The following is a 19,711-nucleotide window of genomic DNA, read 5'->3' as shown; positions in this document are numbered from 1 at the left end:
TTATGGTATATTCCATTATCCTATGTGCCTCTCCAAATACATTGTCTGATACATCTCAGGACTGAAACTGTAGTTGCCACTCTTCTGTCCATCTGACCAGGCCATTGACATTCTCCTGCAGTTTGCAGATTTGGAGCTCACTATCAACCACACAGTCAAATTTGTACAATCTCCAAACTTCTTAGCCAAGCTTCTTCTATTTAAGTCAAAATTTTAGATTTATACCACAAGAAAAAGCATTAGCAGTAAGCAATGGAGAACCATATTGCATGCAATCTTCAAGTCATTAAAGCACTCGCTAACTGGTCCACTTTGTGACTAAGAATAAGTCAAACGTGATATCCCATTGTAAAATGTTAAAATTTAGCTGTCCAAGTCGTATTGTCTATCCCATTTACTTCTAGCTATCCTTTTTCTGGAATGTTCCTGTGCTATTGTAAGAAATGTAAACCTATCCTTCTATTTCTGACCGTCCAAAGTCCTAAGCACTCCTTCCAAATAACAGAGTACAGTAGAGAATTCTAAAGATTTACAACCCTACAAGAAATATTGCCTAATCTAAGTCTCAAACATCCAACTCCTATCCTGTGCCAATGCCCTTTCCTTTCCCACAGCACCATGCTGCCCCCCAAACTCCTTACAACTCCCTACACACAGTTCAAGATTCTCCAACCTGTGGAGACACCCTCTCAGCATCTAGTCTGTCAATTCCTCTCAGAATTTTGGATGTTTCAGAGAGGTAGGTTTCCAGTCCCCTAATCTCCAGTGGACACAGGCAATTTTGCTCACTCTCTGACATAAGGCAACCCAACTCCAGGCATCAACTTAGTGAGTCTACATTGCACCAACTCCAAGGTCCTAAAGTAACAAGACCAATATTCTATTCAGTGCCTTGCTTGATCTCCACCCTGTCGCATACCTTTACTTTTGTTCTCTCCAATCCTCTCCACTTTCTCTGCAGCTTAAAACATTCTATTTGTAATCTTTCCCAGATCTGTTGAGAGGTTTTCAACTTGAAACATTAATACTGTTTCATTTTGCATGGTTGATGCCTAACCTGCATTTACCGTTGTTCTTACTGCACTCAGTTTTCCAAGTGTGGTCTCGTAAAGTCCAGAATAATTACAACATCAGTGCCATTACCCTCTTGCAATAAAGATCACATATAGTAGTCTCTAAATACTAGTTGCACCCGCATATTTACTTTGCATTTCATGAACGAGAACACACCGATCACTTTTGAGATCATTTATTAGTTTCTCACAACTTAAAAAATGTTTTTCCATTCTTCCTCCATCAAATACAAGAGCTTCTTTTCCCACTTTCATACAGAAGAAACCTTTAGTCTGAGCTAGTCTGTTTTCCTCTTCTACCCTTTCTTCCCTCTTACCTTCACACGTCTTTCTGTCAGCCTGAAGTTGGAAGCCAGCACGGCAGGAGCAGAGATAGCTGCCAAAAGTGTTGTGGCAAGAATGGTGGCACACTCGGCTCTCCCCAACCCACCGGCACTCATTCACATCTGGAATGAAAGAAAACTGTGTTTTGTGTATTGCTCCAGATTCCAGCATCTGCAGAATTTTTTGTGTCTCTGGATAAATGACAGAGACAATAAAAGCTAGATTAAACTGATATCATGAGTATGGCAGCTGCTACATCAACTTAGGTAAACCTGGGGTTCAAATGTCCTGACGTCAAATTCAACAGCAGGATCACCAACTATTTATCCAGCCCAGTTAAATGTCCTTTAGGGAAGAAAATATTCTGCTCTTGCCAGTTCATGGGCTGAAAATAAAATAGATGCTCAGAAATGCCCTGTCCATATAAATTGCTCTCCCTATAAATTTCCCTTGCGTAGTTGAGACTGGGCACCAATAGGCAACACATCGAGTAAGATAACACACTCAATGGGCTGGAGTGATAAGCTTCTTTTATATCTTCCAGTATTTCAAATTGCAGGCAGAGAAAAAGCCCCTAGAGCCTTCCTAATTTAAAAAGCCCTTCCAATCAAACTGGCTTCCCAATGCAACAGGCAATTAATTTGACAATAAACCCCAGTTCTGTGCATTTTAGTTTCAGAACTCATGCACATTTTTAAGATCAGGACAAATGTAGATCAGCGAACACAAGAAACTGGTGTCAACTTGGGTGTGGGCAGAGGAGCTTTGAATGAACTCAAGTGCACAAAGGAAAGAATGTGCTGGTGCAGCCTGGAAAATTTTAGAATGGCAACATCTAAAAGTAACAAGGATGAAGATTTAGACAGTAGATGACCTGAGACGGGTTGAGTCAAGCAACATTACATTGGTTAGTAAATATCCAATATGTGGTCAAGAGTTCATCTCAGGGTCAAAACTTTGGGAACTAAGCTTTCCTGAATATTAGACCAAAGCCCCTCTACTAGAGCCCTATCCCCACTCCCCTATGTTTACTAGTGATCTCAAAATAACATATAGTCCTTTCACAGGTTTTGATCTCTATCAAAGCACTGTATTGTAACTGTTAACTCACAGTGAATTGCTGATGGCTGATTATGAGTGGACTCTGGTATTCGATACATTCATTCCTTGACTCACCCATATCAGATGAATCTGCCCGGTTCCCTGGCCAGCTATACTGACGGAGATGGCAGTGGAGACAGCTCCCAGCTCATATGGTTAGATATAACCACGGCAGATGACATGCTCTAGCAGACAGCAATGCCTTTAGTTAAGCTTGACAAATCATACCACCACCCTGTGCATTGCAAAAAAAAACAACTATGTTGGGCTGTCTTCGATTTTATACCTTTGCCTGACTGCAGGTAATATCCAAGGTGGCTGTGTCAAGGATTAATACTTTCATCGCCTTACCTTACAATAGATTTACCTTATCCAAGAAAGCTTTTTTTCTCATACAGAACAAGAATGATGCTCTTTCCTCATTTCAAGTGCTGATCCGCCACTATACCTTCATCTCTGAATTATTAAATTATGCAATAAGATTGGATTCAGCCTCATACGTGTCACATGCTGGGTTTTTCATACATTTTAAACATTCATTCACAGGATGTTGGAGTCACAGACTTACCCAGCATTTATTGCCCATCCTTGATAACCATGAACTGAATGACTTGCTAAGCCAGTTCAGAGGGAAAGACAGGGAAGGACAAAATATTTCTTCCCTTAAGAAAAGTTAAATAAGCTGGATAAATAGTTGGTCATCCTGCTGTCATGAGATCATGAATAATTGCTTCTTTTCTTTGACACCTTTTGGCAATTCTTGTTCACTTTCTTTTGCTGTTGACAAAGAACTAACTAGGGACAATGCTGTACCCTTTCTTATTTATGTCTCTCACCTCTCTTTTCCCTGCTCATACTTGCATTACTTCTTTGTATCCTACAGTTTAAGCACAACAGGCTGAAATGCATATTCCTCCAACTTTTTTTTAATCTAATGCCAGACAGGCTAATTCTAGTTGGGTTCCAGACCTGGTATTTTTTCTCTTAATTTGTTTAGTTTGATTTAAGTCTACTGGATCAACTGAACGAGACATGTTTAAGTGCCAGAAGTATTAAAAAAGTTTACAGAAACAAAGAACATGGGTGTACTGTTGCAGTTCAATGTAGTATATGAGAGTCTGGAAACAATTGGCCAGAGGCTATAATCAAGTCAGATAGGAGAAATGAAGCACTTTCACATAGTAATATACAATCACATTCCTCAACAAGAAACAATATGCATTCTTTGTAAATATTATTTGTGTATGTTTACAGGCTCTATGTTTTCTGGCAGCTGAAGTTTAATAGTCCTGGAATATTCATACAGTGCATTCAACTTCAATCCAAAAGCAGTTATGTCTTATATAAATCTTAGTAGTCCATCCTGGTCAGACTACAGCATGGATAGACTACACAGTTTACAAAAGAATCCAACAACCAAATAAAGTTGGCTCACAGCTCCGTGACTAGTTGAGAAGAGATTCTCTGGTGGTACATCAATCATTAGCAGTTTTACATTCAACAGAGCACATCAAATTTGTTGTCTCAGAAATTATTCTGGACTAATTTTGAAGCCCAGACTCTGCATTGCAGATCTAAGAGGCTCCTGGTACTGGTGCGAATTGAATCTTGACCCCTGGTAAGGAGCCAGTGGTGGACAAGCATCCCAGATATCTGCTAGACACCAAGGCTACCCGTCTCATCAGTTTGGTGTGTGTGCCTGTGTCTGTGTGTGTGTAGGGCAAAGGGTTGGAAATTAAAATGGCTATGGAGGGCAAGGGAAATCATGACAGCCATGGAGTATATATTGGGTTTTTAATAAAATTGTTCTTCTAGTAGTTACCTGAAACAACTTTCCAAGGAGCTACTTATGAATACCGAATGGGGAATGGCTCATTTATCACCAAATAATTTCTCAATGGGATCTTTTAGCAGGTGTCAAGCTCTGAATTGTCATACCTTGGTGGTCCATCTAGCATCTATTTCAAGTTCAAGTTTATTGTTGTCATAGGTATACATACACAGGGGATATAAATGGCACTAAACCAGCGTTTTGCAGCAGCAGCACAGTACAAGACAAGGACAAACATAAGTCAACATAAGATAACATGAACTTAAATTAACATAAATTATACATAATTTACACGTGTGCAAAATAAACAACAAAATAAACATAATGACTCCAGCTATATTTGAGATGTTTGCCAATGATGCTTTGAAGACCCCTCAAATTTAACAGAGGTGCATCCTTTAACTGGTTGGACACGAGCCACCTGCAAAATTGGTATACACCTGAGGAATATATCTCCTTATTTCCTGCAAGTAAGCACTGTATTGACAAATAGATACCTTTTCCACAAATGATCAGAAAGGATTAGGAAAAGCATGTTACTTCAAATGTTATACGATGTTAATATGAATGAAACTTACAAAAAAAGTCAATAAGACAATAACGTTGCTGCATTGTTTTTTCCTTATAGGTTCTAAATGAATAACAATTTATTTGTTTGTACTGTCAATAAAAGTCTCACATTGACCATATAAGAAAGCCTTTGAAACATTTTTTCCTGCCCGTGAGAAGTTAGGAGTCTAATTGAGAGAAATACAAGTTGGCTTTTGAAACACAATGCAGTTCCACAGTGAGCAGCCCTGAAACAGAAAGCTCCAAAGGCCCAGATATGAACATCTCATTGTTTTTGGGTCTAAGACAGTCATGTGCACCTGTAAAATGATACAATGCCATACAACTTATCTCCTAGCCCCCTGTTTTAATATGCTGTCCATATTCTTCAAGGACATTTTATATGGTGTGGATAAGGTAAGTACTCCAAGTGATTCATACTTGAAATAGATGAGTTTCCAATTTGGAAGGTTTTAACCCTTCAAACGACTGATGACTTCAAGTGATTTGTGATGACTCAAACACTTCCGAAGCGGGCAGATATTTTGCACAGAAACATCAGGTAGAGAAAATCAGATGGAAATAGCTAAGAGCATCCCCAAGTTATTATTTCCTGACAGACATACTGCTACCTTTCCTTGTTAACAGAGGGGTATCTCTACAAAGCAGGAAATGTTAGCTATGAACAAACCAAAAAAAAATCTCTTTTTTTAAATATATGTTTAGGATCAAATTGAAAAATGCTTACTCCTCTCAACAAACACTCTGACTTCAGGTCACAAGTGATAATACATTAGCCTTTAATGTGTTTAAGGTGTACAGCTTCACAGTCAGAGAGACTTATGTGATTCTGTGTTCATTGAGTGTTGCGGTAACGAAATAAAAGCAATTATTAAGTTTGGTGCCTCATCTGGGGAAGACACTATACCAGGAGAAACTCATTTTCTAACCATTAGTACCTCCCCCACCAAGACCTGAAGAATGTTAGTATTAATGCCTCCTTTTTTGCTTCAAAACTAAAAAGCTGCAACATGATAAAGCCCTGCTGCATTATTCAGTACTAGTCTTGGGCATCTCTACAAATAACCAAGAGCTGCAATTGTTCGTGTGCAATATCCCATCCAAAACAAATTCTTGGAAGTGGTTTTCCAAAACAAAAAGTACAAAGATGCTGTGAATATTAGTGTGTTTACTCATAGTTTATTATCCTGCTGTAGCCGCACGCAACACACTACTAAAGGAACACACAGAGGCGGAGAGTGCTGAACTCAAAAACCCTTTACTGATTCAAAATCACGCGCTTAAACCTCCCATCCCATGGCCCCCTGCGACCCGTGGGGCGGACGTGATGTCCGACTGTCCCGGAGGGTCCGCCCCAAGCGGGTAGTTCCAAACGCGCTACCGCATGTCTGCCCGCGGCTTCCGATGGCGGTTCGAGTCCCACATGTGCAGGCGGCCACACCACCCACCCACCGCCCCCCCCAACCCAGAAACGTCCATCCGGGGAGTGGAGCCCCTAGTCTGTGTGGCTTGCCTGGGTGGCCAGCCTCACCGGCGCGATGCGGGTACCCTCACTGGTTGCTCAATGTCCAAGTGCACCAGTTTGAGGTGGTCCACTGTAAAAGTCTCTTCCCAGTCACCCACCTCCACGACACACATGGATCCATTGTGCCGGATCACCTTGAAGGGTCCCTCGTACGGCCGCTGTAGAGTTGACCTGTGCATGCCCCTGTGAATAAAAACATACTCACAGACTTGGAGGTCTTTAGGGGTGAAGGATGGTGTGGGACCATGCCTGGAGGTTGGGACCGGTGCCAGGGTCCCTACCTTGTCCTGCAGCCTCATTAGCACCGCTGCTGGAGTTTCTTCCGAACCTCAGGCCTCTGGTACGAACTCACCCGGGACCATCAGGGGGGCGCCGTAGACCAATTCCGCTGAGGTGGTGCCCAGGTCCTCCTTGGGGGCTGTGCGGATACCCAGTGGGACCCAGGGAAGCTCATCTGTCCAATTGGGGCCCCTGAGGCATGCCATCAAGGCCAACTTGAGATGCCGGTGGAATCGCTCTACCAAACCGTTGGACTAGGGATGGTACGCTGTGGTGTGATGCAGCTGGGTGCCAAGGAGCTGCACCAGTGCTGTCCACAAACCAGACGTGAACTGCGCCCCTCTGTCGGAGGTGATGTCCGTTGGGAGGCAGAACCTGGTAATCCAGTTTGCAATGAGCGTCCTGGCACAGGACTCAGTGGACATGTCTGCGGCTTCCGGTCATCTGGTGAACCTGTCTACCATAGTAAAGATATACCTGGCACCCTGGGAGACCGGCAGGGGGCCGACGATGTCCATGTGGATGTGTTGGAACCTCCTGTGCGTCGACTGGAACTGCTGGAGGGGAGCCTTCACGTGCCGCTGGACTTCGGCAGTCTGGCAGTGTACGCAGGTCCTGGCCCAGTGTCCGACCTGTTTACGCAAACTGTGCCAGACGAATCTGTCCGCCACCAGCTTGGACGCCTAGATGGACGGGTGGGCCAGGTCGTGCAGCGTGTCAAACACCCGGCGCCTCCATGCTGTTGGTACCACGGGTCGGGGTTTGCCAGTAGACACGTCGCACAGGAGTCGATCCGCTGCCGGGTCAATGGGGACATCCTCCAACTGGAGCCCCGAAACGGCGGTGCGATAAGCCGGGATCTCAGTGTCCGACCATTGTACTTCCGCCAGTGCTGCGTAGTCTATTCCTGAGGACGATATGCCCGCTGAGTGGAGGCAGGGGTGAGACAATGTGTCGGCGACGACGTTGTTCTTCCTTGTGATGTGGCGGACATCCATGGCGAATTCTGAAATAAAGGACAGGTGCCTCTGCTGCCGAGCTGACCATGGGTCCGATACCTTGGCCAGTGCGAAGGTGAGGGGCTTGTGGTCCGTATACACGGTGAACTCCCTTCCCTCGAGGAAGTACCAGAAATGCCAGACAGCCAGGTAGAGCGCTAGCAACTCTGTCGAAAGCACTATACTTCACCTCTGGTGGCCGAAGGTGCCAGCTGAAGAAAGCGAGTAGTCGCCACTGGCCCTCGACTCCGCCGACTGCCATTCAGAAGCATCGACTGTGAGTGCCGTGGGTACATCGACTCTCGGGTGCACTAGGAGGGCCGCCTTTGCCAGCGCCTCCTTGGCCTGCTCGAACGCCTCCATGGACTCCGCGTCCCATGTCACCTCTTTGGCCTTGCCGGCCATCAGGCTAAACAAGGTTCTCATGATGCGTGCCACTGCCAGCACGAACCAATGATAAAAGTTGACCATCCCTACGAACTCCTGCAGGCCCTTGACTGTGCTGGGCTTGGGGAACTGGCGGATGGCCTGGACCTTGTCCGGTTGGGGAACTGCGCCATGTCGGTTGACTCTTTGGCCCAAGAAGTCGATCTCCGTCAGCCCAAACTAGCACTTCACCAGATTGATTGCCAGTCCGTGGTCACTCAGGCATTGGCAGAGCTGGCGCAAATGTGCCATGTACTCTTGGTGCGAACTGCTGGCCACCAGGATATCGTCCAAGTAAATGAAAACAAAATCCAGGCCACGTCCCACCGAGTCCATGAGCCTTTGGAAAGTTTGGGCCGCATTCTTGAGACCGAAAGGCATCCTCAGGAATTCGAACAAGCCGAACGGGGTGATGAGGGCTGTCTTGGGCACGTCGTCGGGGTGCACTGGGATCAGATGTCATCCCCTGACCAGGTCGATTTTTGAGAAAATGGTCACTCCGTGCAGGTTCGCCATGAAGTCCTGGACGTGGGGTACCGGGTATCTGTCGGCGGTTGTGGCGTCGTTAAGCCTCCTGTAGTCTCCGCAGGGCCTCCATCCTCCTGTGGACTTGGGCACCATGTGCAGCCCACAGGCTGTCTGAGCAGCGTACGATTCTCATCTCTTCCATCTTACAGAACTCCTCCTTGGCGAGGTGGAGCTTGTCGGGTGGGAGCCTGTGAGCTCGGGTGTGCAGCGGTGGTCCTTGATTGGGGATATGGTGCTGCACGCCGTGCTTGGGGTCAGCCGTGGAGAACTGCGGGGTGAATATGCAGGGGAATTCCACCAACACTCTGGCGAATTCATTACCCAAGAGGGTCACTGAATCCAGATGGAGGGCCGGTAGCTTGGCTTCTCCGAGCTGGAAAGTCTGGAACGTCTCGGCGTGGACCAAACGCTGGCCTTTTAGGTCAACCAGGAGGCAGTTGGCTCGTAGGAAATCTGCCCCTAGTAGTGGCTGTGACACTGCTGCCAACGTGAAAGTCTAAGTAAAATGGCTGGACCCAAAACGCAGTGAGATAGTTCGCGGGCTGTACACCCGAATACTGGTGCCATTTGCAGCGGTGAGTTCAGGGCCTGGGACTGCGTTACGAGTGTCCATGTTCGAGGGGGGAAGTACACTGACTTCGGCCCCGGTGTCTACCAGGAAGCGCCGCCCGGAATGTAGGTCCCAGAGGTACAGGAGGCTGTACCGAGAGGTACAGTAGCCACTAGCGACGGCTGGCCCCAGCGTTTCCCAGAAAAGCACATGGTGGACGGCAGCGGCGCGCACCTGAACCCCATCTTTGGTGATAGAAACATCATTGTTCCGAACTTTCGTCCTTTCCCCCCGTGGGTCTCAACGACTTCGGTTGCGGGGCCTGGGCTTTGGGGCGCGTGCTCGTGGCTAGGCCAATGGAGGCCGCTCCGCATTGCTTACTCTGCCAAAGGACGTCTGCTTTAGCCGCGACCCTGCGTGGGTCGCTGAAATCCTCACTCGCGAGGAGGAGGCAAATGTCCTCTGGCATTTGCTTGAGGAACAACTGTTCAAATAAAAGGCACGGCTTATGGCCGTCCATAAGCACCAGCATATCATTCATGAGCTCGGATGGCATGCGGTCACCCAGACCATCCATGTGTAGGAGACACGCGGCCCGTTCGTGGCAGGACAGTCCGAAGGTACGGATCAGGAGCGCCTTAAGCTTAGTGTACCTGTCCTCCGTTGGTGGCTGGTTTAGGAAATCGATGATCCAGCCTGCCGTGTCCTGGTCGAGCGTGCTGACCACATAGTAGTACCGCATCGCGTCAGCTGTAATGTCTCTGATATTGAACTGGGCCTCAGCCTGCTCAAACCAAACGTGGGGCTGAGTGGCCCAGAAAATCGGGAGCTTCAGAGAGACTGCGCTGTGCGAGTTGCTCGAAATTATGGCTGGTTGCTGAGTCGCCGGCTCCAGATGCCGTCTGGAACGTCAGGGTCACCAATGTAGCCGCACACAATGCGCTACTAAAGCAACACACGGAGGCAGAGAGTGCTGAACTCAAAAACCCTTTACAGATTCAAAATCGCACGCTTAAACCTCCCATCCCATGGGCCCCTGCGACCCGTGGGGCGGACGTGATGTCCGACTGTCCCCGGAGGGTCCGCCCCGAGCAGGTAGTTCCAAACGCCCTACCATGTGACTGCCCGCGGCTCCCGATGGCGGTTCGAGTCCCGCGTGTGTGAGCCGCCACACTGCTGTCTTTTTCATTATTGTACGCTACTTCCCCTGTAAATAAATCTAATCTGAGCTTGGGTTTGAATTCAGTGATCTAACATTAATTTCAATCTTCAGAGGTTTTGGGAGAATGTTGTGAACATCCCATATATTCCTTGATGATTGATTTACTATAATTTGTAATAAATTATTAAATCCAGGCAATACAACCAATGGGAGATGGAAGTAAGGGTGAATGTTAAATCTATGTACACCACAATGTGCACAACATGACAAGGGATAACAACTGATCTGGGCTATTTTATTCAATCACATCCTGTACCCAGAACAGGAATAAAACAAGCTACAAGCACTCCAGCTAGCAATTCCAATCAATGACTGGATTAATCATACAGGCCAGTCGATCTAGGGATGGTCACACTTGGAGAATCATCATGGAATGAAGAAAAGTAACTAAATAGGCCACATAGATATGAATTTCTGAGAACCATCCATGCCCTTAAACCCAAAATCTGAAGCTAGCTGCTGGCATTTCCTGCTGTTGCAGTACTGTTCTGATAACTGTTTGTGAAATTGAGAAAACAGTCTCGACCTCAATCCAAAGCAACATTAATTAAATGACTTGCGAACTCAAAACAGATGTAATACTAAGGAAATCCGCTTCTTGGTTTCAAAGAAGTGAAGAGAAATCATAAAAATAACCAAGAAAATGAAAATTGACAAACTAATATAAATTTCTCCAGTGGAAAGTAACAGAGTTAACTTGACTCCCAGAACAGGAGAAAATAACAGAGGCCCTCGTCAGGTTGGGCCAGACTGTAAAAAGATCAGCCTACTACCCTATCTGTAAATATTCCCAAAGGGATAATTCCTCCTGTTATTTTCCCTGTTGGAATTACAGCAATTCTTAAACTGAATGTGGAGGCTGAACAACTGAGGATGAACAGCTATTTAAGTCTCTCTAGAGAAAAGCAGGAGCACACAAACATTCAGTGTGGAATTACTAATAGCCAATGTCAAAGTGGAATTGTTTCACAGAGGAATTGGCAAATTGTCTTTGCAAGAAAAGGGATGGCCTGAAGCCAGATTATATGCTTTCCCCCTATCAGTTGGCGACTGAGAGAAAAACAGATGTTTTTAAGTGCTGTGCGTTCCATTTTATTCCACATTTGAGCCCACTGACTCACTTACATTGTAAGCAGATATTTTCCTGGCTCACTACTTCCTGATGTTCTCTCTCCTTGCTTGAAAGCACACAGGACCACAGGTGCTGGGAGATTTTTGTTTTAAATATTCTTGGGAGGTAGGCATGACAAGCAGTTACATCCCTAACCAATAATTCTTCAAGTATTAACTGAAATAAGAGCGGAGAATTTCCTTTTCTACCTTTTTGTTGTTTAAAGTCATATTGAATGCCTTTCTAATGCAATTTGAAAAAGTGCTCCGACAATTGCAAATTTCAAATGCAATCCACATGAAATAATGCTCTAAGGTTCTCTAGTGTAATGGTGCATTGTTTTAGCTTCAGCACATGCTAACACTATCAGGCAGCTGCAGGCATTTAGCTATGCATCTACAGCCTGGGGAGCCAGCTCTGAAAGGGGCAAGGGCACCACATAAGCACCATTGCTACAACTTGCATAGAGTATTGTTGTGTGAAAAATAACTACAATGGTGCTAGTGGAGTGGGTGGGCCATGCTGTTTCTATGTCTGTGAGAGCTTATACTTTGGGGAAGCCTACAATGCTCACAAATCCTCATGCCCAGTCTGCCTCATCTTCTATGCTAAAACAAAAGATAAGTCTACTTGACTGTAGAACTTGGACGATCTCTCTTGTATTGTGGTCAACTGAAAATTACAAAACAAGCTAAAGACAAATTGCAAAGGCCAGAAATGATCATGAGACTTGGAAGATGGCAATGATAGTGAATTTGACTTTGACTGCAACAGCATTTGAGGTCATTGGAGGTCACAAATAACAAGATCCACCTTGTTGAATCACAGTATGCATAGACATTGCTCCTCATAGAAATATTGCAATGAGCATGGATTCCTGTAAACACTGGGTGGATAGCAAATTGGGTCAGAGTCCCTTCTTTGCCTCCTCCTACAAGATCACCATCGTGCCTCCAATGCCTATTTCCCTTCCATATCATTCAGCAAGAGGGACATTAGGCTTAGCCAAATATCCATCATAAGCAAGTTTTTATTGCAAAGATGCCAGAATGTGCAAGGAAGACTCACCATTGAGTGTCACCAGTCTGCAGAGTAATCAATGAGGCTGCAAAGGGCAGTACAGCAGCCTTTTAAAGAATACAATCTGAGCATGATTGGCTCTTTAACCACATGGTTTCTGAAGAAGTAACTCCAATAGAAACAGGTTGTTTGAAACAACTATTTTTTTGACCATGGAGTTTGAAAATCATGAAGGAAGGCTAAAAACCAGTGTCACACAATTGTTAATGTCATCAGGGTGAATTTCAAGCCAGAAGCACTGTTGAAAACCTTCACAGAAAACTTGGGGGTCAACTTCCCTGTGTGGCACAAAAGGTACTGGAAATGATTATAATTTTATTCTATCCAAGGTTAAACCTACTTTTAACTGCAATGCACTGTCTTTATTCAGTGCTATGAAAAAAAAATCAAGGTCAGAGCATCTCAATAAAAAATCAAGGTTGGCTGCCAAGCTTCCAGGACTGACCAAGATAAAGATCAAGTCAACTGTGTTACTTCTGGGAATGCAAAACACTCCTTTTCTGAAGAATCAGTCCTGAATTTCATTGTTAAGGAAGTGCTACATTGATTTTGGTTTATCATAATCTACCCATTCAGCTGGGAATTCTAACTAACAAACAATTTGCTGGAGGAGGTCAGCAGGTCGAGCAGCATCTGTGGAAGGAAAGGAACTGTCGATGTTTTGGGTTGAAACCCTGAATTAGGACTGGATTGATGTGTCCAGTTTGGATTAACATGTGGTTAAAGTCATTGAATCATAGAGTTATATAGCAGAGAAACAGGACCTTCGGCCTAGCTCACCCATGCTGACCAAGGTGCCTACATGTGCGAGTCCCATTTGCTTCCTTCAAATATCTCTAAACCTTTCCTGTCCAAATGTCTTTTAAAGATTGTAATTCTACCTGCCTCGACCACTTGCTCTGGCAGCGCATTGTAGGAATACACTCAAGAAGGAAATCAGGAGGGCAAAAAGGGGTCATGAGATATCCCTAGCAGATAAGGTAAAAGAGAATGCCAAGAGATTCTACAAGCTTATTAAGAGCAAAAGGGTAACCAGGGAGAGAATAGGTCCCTTTAAGGATCACTGTGTCATCATGTATGGAGCAATGGGAGATGGGCGAGATCCAAAATTAATACTTCACATCTGTACTCACCATGGAGAAAGACATGGAAGCTCGTGAGTTCAGAGAATAGTGATGTCCTGAAGCATTTTAATATTACCGAAGAGGAGGTATTGGCATTTCTGAAGCAGATAAAGGTGGATAAATCCCAGGAGCCTGACCAAGTACATCCTGGGAGATTGTAAGAAGCAAGGGAAGAAATTACTGGGCAGAGATTTTTGTATCTTTGTTAGCCACAGGTGAAGTTCCAGAAAACTGGAGGGACTGGATTTCCTTTTTAAGTGTACTACTACAACCCTTATACTCCTTAAAGGATTTGCTTGATCCCAGCTGCCTATACCTAACATACGCCTCTTTTTCCTGACCAGAGCCTCAATATTCCCCATCAACCAGGGTTCCCTAATCCTGCTAGACTTGCCTATTAATCTAACAGGAACGCGTTGGCCCTGAACTCTCCCTATCTCACTTTTAAAAACTTCCCACTTGCCAGATGCCCCTTTACCTGCTAACAGCCTCTCCCAATCAACTTTTCCAAGTTCCTGTCTAATGCTATAATTGTGGACCAGTCCTATTCTTTTCCATAACTATCTTGAAACTAATAGAATTATGGTCACTGGTCCCAAAGGGCTCTGCTACTGACACAGCAGCCACTTGCCCAGCCTCATTTTCTAAGAGGAGGTTGAATGTAGCTTCTTCTACAGTAGAGGCATCTACATATTGCTTGAGAAAACTTTTCTGGACACACAACAGATTCTGCCCCATCTAATCCCTTGGCACGATGGCAGTACCAGTCAATATAAGGGTAGTTAAAATCACCAACTATTACAACCCTAATATTCCTACATCTACCTGTGATCTCCCTGCATATTTGCTCCTCTAATTCCCACTGCCGACTGGGGGCCTATAGCACAATCCCATCAAAGTGATCATCCCATTCTTATTTCTAAGTTCTATCCATATAGCCTCACTGGACGGTTCTTCCAGAGATGTCCTCCTGAAGTACTGCTCTGATGTTCTCCCTTGTCATTGTCCAACTCCCCGTCCTCCCTTAACTCCCACCTCTATCACGCTTGCAGCATCTGTACCCTTGAATAGTGAGTTGCCAATCCTGCCCATCCCTCAAAACTTGTTTCTGTAATAGCAATAATATCACAATGTCATGTGCTTATCTATCCCCTGAGATCATTTGCCTTACCTGTCAGGCTTGCATGATTAAACTTCAACTGTTGGAGTGCAGTGACCAGCAGGGCCTCACTCATGTCAACAACATGACACAGTACAGCACTCTTTAAAAACTTGTCCACAGTACCCACCTCAACAAAAGGAAATTTTACATTCACTGTTTCGACTGAAAGTATAACGTCCTGTTTTTCTATACAATCAGAGTATGGAAAATCCTAGCATGGCACAGGAGCAAAAACAAAAAAATAGTTCTGGGCCTGTACTCGATGGAGTTCGAATACTGAAAGGCATGGATAAAGTGGATGTGGAGAGGATGTTTCTATTAGTAGGAGAGTCTAGGATCCAAGGGCACAGCCTCAGAATAAAAGGGGCGTCCCTTTAGAACTGAAATGAGGAGGCATTTCTTCAGCCATAAGGGTGGTGAATCTGTGGAATTCATTGTCACAGAGGGCTTTGGAAGCCAAGTCACTGGGTGTATTTAAGGCAGAGATAGATAGGTTCTTGATTGGTAAGGGACTTAAGGGTTATGGTGAGAAGGTGGGAACATGGGGCTGAGAACAAAATAAAATCAGCCATGATTGAATGGCAGACCAAACTCTATAGGTCAAATGGCCTAATTCTGCTCCCATATCTTATGATCTTAATATGGCACAGATCCACAGTACAGCACTCTCAAAAACTTATCCACGGTACCCACCTCAACAAAAAAAACTTTACATTCACTGTTTCGAATAATAGTATAATGTCCCACCTTTCTTTACAGTCAGTTAAAGGAAAATCCTAGTACGCGACAGAAGCAAGAACAAAAAATGAGCAGCAATTGGCCACAGAGCCCTCAGTCCTAATCTACCATTCAACAACATTTTGACAGACTTCATGACTCGACTCCACTTTGCTAGCCATCTTCTTGGGCCTGAATTCAATAAATTAAAAATATTCGGTGATGCACATCCACAGCCCTCTGAATCCCACATATGCACATCCCTCACAGTGAAGTTCCTTCTGACATCCTTCCTAATGGTCCATCATCCTATTCTGACATAATGTCATCTCATTCCAGACTCTCCAGCCAAGGGAAACAACATCCTGGTATCCATTGTTACGAGCCCATTCACCATTTTAAATTTTAATCAGATTATCTTTCATTCTTATGAATTCCAAAAAAAAAATGGACCCATTCTGCTCTCGTTTCTCTCAAAGGACAGCTCTCACATCCAGGAATCAGTCTTGTAAACCTGCGCTGCACTGGCTCCAAGGCAAGTACCTCTTTGTCAGATTGTTACAACTTCAAAGTGGGAACATCTTAATAGTATCCAAAGAATTACTAAGTGGGGTCAAATGTTTCATATGAATTTCTAATATGTTGATATTTAAAGCATTACTTCTAAGTAGTCTTATGTTTCTCTGTTAAACTGATGGAGCTGAAAGAAATGACTGTGCACTGAACTATCACCAAGCAGAGGCAATATTCCGAGTATCTGACACTCAGGGGGTTCCAAGTTATACTACCATTATGCTCAAGAATTCTGTGATATACTCCCACCTTGCAACAATCAAAGACCTTGGGATACACTCCCAGTACCTGACACTTAGAGATTCTGAGACACATTCCCAGTAGGCTGAAGCAAAATTCCAAATGACAAATGTAATAGGAAAAATATTGAGAATTTGCTTTCCATGGACAGAAGCCAAGTATTTCCACATACTTTATGAATAAAGTTTAAATCCACAATATAATCCATCAAACAGATGAAATCAATAACAGACATGTCAGTCAAGGAAGACATAATGAAATTATCAAATAAGTTGACATCGGTTTTCATTTTCTTTAACTTGTCAATCTGCCATGTTTCTTGAAAGGTTTAAGGCTGAAGCTAATGTAGACAAGAATGATTGGTGGCCAATGCCCAGCTAGCCCTCTGTTTCCTATTATTTTACACTAACAAATCAGTTCTGACAGCCTGTCTATTGCCCAGTTCCTTTGGGTTTCATTCAGTGAATTTGAATTCTAGTGTGGATGCCACAGAGGGTCCTCTCTTTATAGCTTAAAGCTGCAATATACTAAAGATAAACATCACAGTGTCTGCAGTCGTTATAAAGTGGAACTTTGACCCCACTCACAGCAGTTGGTGAACAGAAAGAAATGTTATTGTTGTGTCTTGTAGTTTGGGCTTAGTTCTGCTGTGAAATAGCTTAAGCAAATCACTCAAAGTCTATTTGTAGATTTGGACACAGATAATGTAGTTATACAATGTTCAACTCTGGTGGAGTGTGCACAATACTTTGGCATTTGGAGGGCATGTGTGTCCAGAACTTTTAGTATGAGGGTGACAGCAAACACATGAATTTTGAGATGGTTATTGTGAGGAGGGGCACATCCCTGCTCCCCGCTCCCTTGTACACCCATGTGATTCAAGAGCATTTCCTAGTTCAATTTTTTTAACCACTTCTCACATACTACACCTTTGAAAGTATGAGGGCCCGAGTAAGTCTTTTGTGTTACACAGTACTTTTGTCTCCAACCCATCTATCTAAAGTGCGCATATATAAGGTAGACATCCATATCAAATTCAGCAAGAACTTCATCAAAAAAAAAGGTTTTGATGTTCAATTTCGAAGGAACTTACATTGATTGCACAAGTAGTTGTCTTTTTCAATATGGTTGGCCACAATTCAAGAGTGTGACGGATAAATTCTGGGCAAAGAAAAAAAGTCTAAATCAATTATTATTTTGCCTAAGCTCGAATGGATAAATAATGGAAATCAAGTGAGGAAGTCAAAAAAAACAGAGGCTAAATTCCAATCAGGAATTCAGGAGAAATTTGTTCACTCAGATGCTGATTAAAATGTGGAATTCTGTGTCGATGTAAGTGTGGAGTTAAGGAGAAATGGATAGAAAAAATTTACACTGATAATAGTAGGATGATAAAAGGTGTGAAGAAGCATGTGTGGAGCATAAACAGTGACAGGACTCAGTTAAGACAATGGTCTAACATGAATGGGTAAGAAAGATTACATGATTTCAACTACATCTTATAAGAGTGATTGTGCTCTGAAGCAGAATGATCTACAACATATACACTCATGACAGTGTGGCCAGGTTCTGCTCTAACTCCACCTACAAGTTTGCAGATGATACCACCGTTGCAGGCCGTATCTCAAACAGCGATGGGTTGAAGTACAGGAAGGAGATAGAGAGCTTAGTGGAATGGTGTCATGACAACAATCTTACCCTCAATGTCAACAAAACAAAAGAGCTGGTCATTGACTTCAGGAAAGGGGGCGGTGTACACGCACCCGTCTACATCAATGGTGCTGAGGTCGAGAGGATTGAGAGCTTCAAGTTCTTGGGAGTGAACATCACCAACAGCCTGTCCTGGTCAAATATCGTAGATGCCACGGCCAAGAAAGCTCACCAGCGCTTCTACTTCCTCAGGAGGCTAAAGAAATTTGGTTTGTTCCCTTTGACTCTCACCAACTTTTACAGATGCACCATAGAAAGCATCCCGTCTGGATGTATCACAGCTTGGTACGGCAACTGCTCTGCCCAGCACCGCAAGAAACTGCAGAGAGTTGTGGACACAGCCCAGCGCATTACGGACACCAGCCTCCCCTCCTTGGACTCTGTCTTTACCTCTCGCTGTCTTGGTGAAGCAGCCAGCATAATCAAAGACCCCACCCACCTGGGACATTCTCTCTTCTCTCCTCTTCCATCGGGTAGAAGTTACAGGAGGCTGAAGGCACGTACCACCAGACTTAAGGACAGCTTCTACCCCACTGTGATAAGACTATTGAACGGTTCCCTTATACAATGAGATGGACTATGACCTCACGATCTACCTTGTTGTGACCTTGCACCTTATTGCACTGCACTTTCTCTGTAACTGTGACACTTTACTCTGTACTGTTATTGTTTTTACCTGTACTACTTCAATGCACTCTGTACTAACCCAATGTAACTGCACTGTGTAATGAATTGAGCTGTATGATCGGTTTGTAAGACAAGCTTTTCACTGTACCTCGGTACAAGAGACAATAATAAACCAATACCAATAGGCTTGAGACAGAGGATCCTTAGGCCTCATCTCAGGACCTTTTGACAACTCACAGCTTTCAAAGTCCTCTTTAACTATAAAAAAAACTTTGATCAGACATTGACATAGTTGAAGTAAATGTAATTTATAAAACTGCAAATTATTCAAGTGAAATAGTTAAAATACATTGAAGTTATTGAATTTAAATTAATTTACTTTATTTGGTTTACTTAATTTTTATAAACAAACCATTTACCTTTTCATTCAAGGTTGCTGAACCCATTCAAATGATTGTTCCCCATCACGTCTACAAAAGGCAAGAGGCCAGAAGCAAAGTGCATCTAGCATCTCAGACTGTATCTAAAATCAATGTTGGGTACAGATGTCATTACTAAGTGCAGAAGTTGGGTAACAGATGACCTCAGGCAATCCACTTGGCCTTTACCCTCCAAACATTGTGGGCTCTTGCAGTGTGCATGCTCCTTCTTTCTACCTCTTGAATGGGAATCTCATTCTCATCGGCACCCTGTCCTTCACTTCCCACTCCTCTCTCTCCTCCCTATCTCACCCCTATTCACTCTCTTTCTCTTTTCCAACATTCATTAATCTTCTTTCTCCCATCCCATTATATCTGCAGTTCCATTGAATCCAGATCTTATCTGGTGTGGACTCTGAAAATGGCTCTGGTTCATCTCAGAGTCATCAACACCCAGAGCAAGTACCACGCGAGAGGCAGTCAAACCCTGACTGGACTCTCCTATGTGATTCCTGGCTCCT

The 19,711-nt window shown here is 44.1% G+C and overlaps 1 protein-coding gene across 1 annotated transcript in view; it reads right to left on the bottom strand.

The window, feature by feature from the left end:
- The window catches only part of LOC127577995 (von Willebrand factor C and EGF domain-containing protein-like), a 189,590-nt gene that overhangs the window by 79,016 nt on the left and 90,863 nt on the right, over positions 1 to 19,711 (bottom strand). Inside the window, exon 8 of the mRNA XM_052029702.1 lies at positions 1,391 to 1,519. Within this exon, the coding sequence (XP_051885662.1) occupies positions 1,391 to 1,519 (129 nt within the window). The remainder of the gene's footprint in view (positions 1 to 1,390; positions 1,520 to 19,711) is intronic.

This window comes from Pristis pectinata, chromosome 14 (genome assembly GCF_009764475.1).
Source record: "Pristis pectinata isolate sPriPec2 chromosome 14, sPriPec2.1.pri, whole genome shotgun sequence".
NCBI classification, from domain to species: Eukaryota; Metazoa; Chordata; class Chondrichthyes; order Rhinopristiformes; family Pristidae; genus Pristis; species Pristis pectinata.
This window is presented reverse-complemented; position numbering and strand designations above follow the sequence as displayed.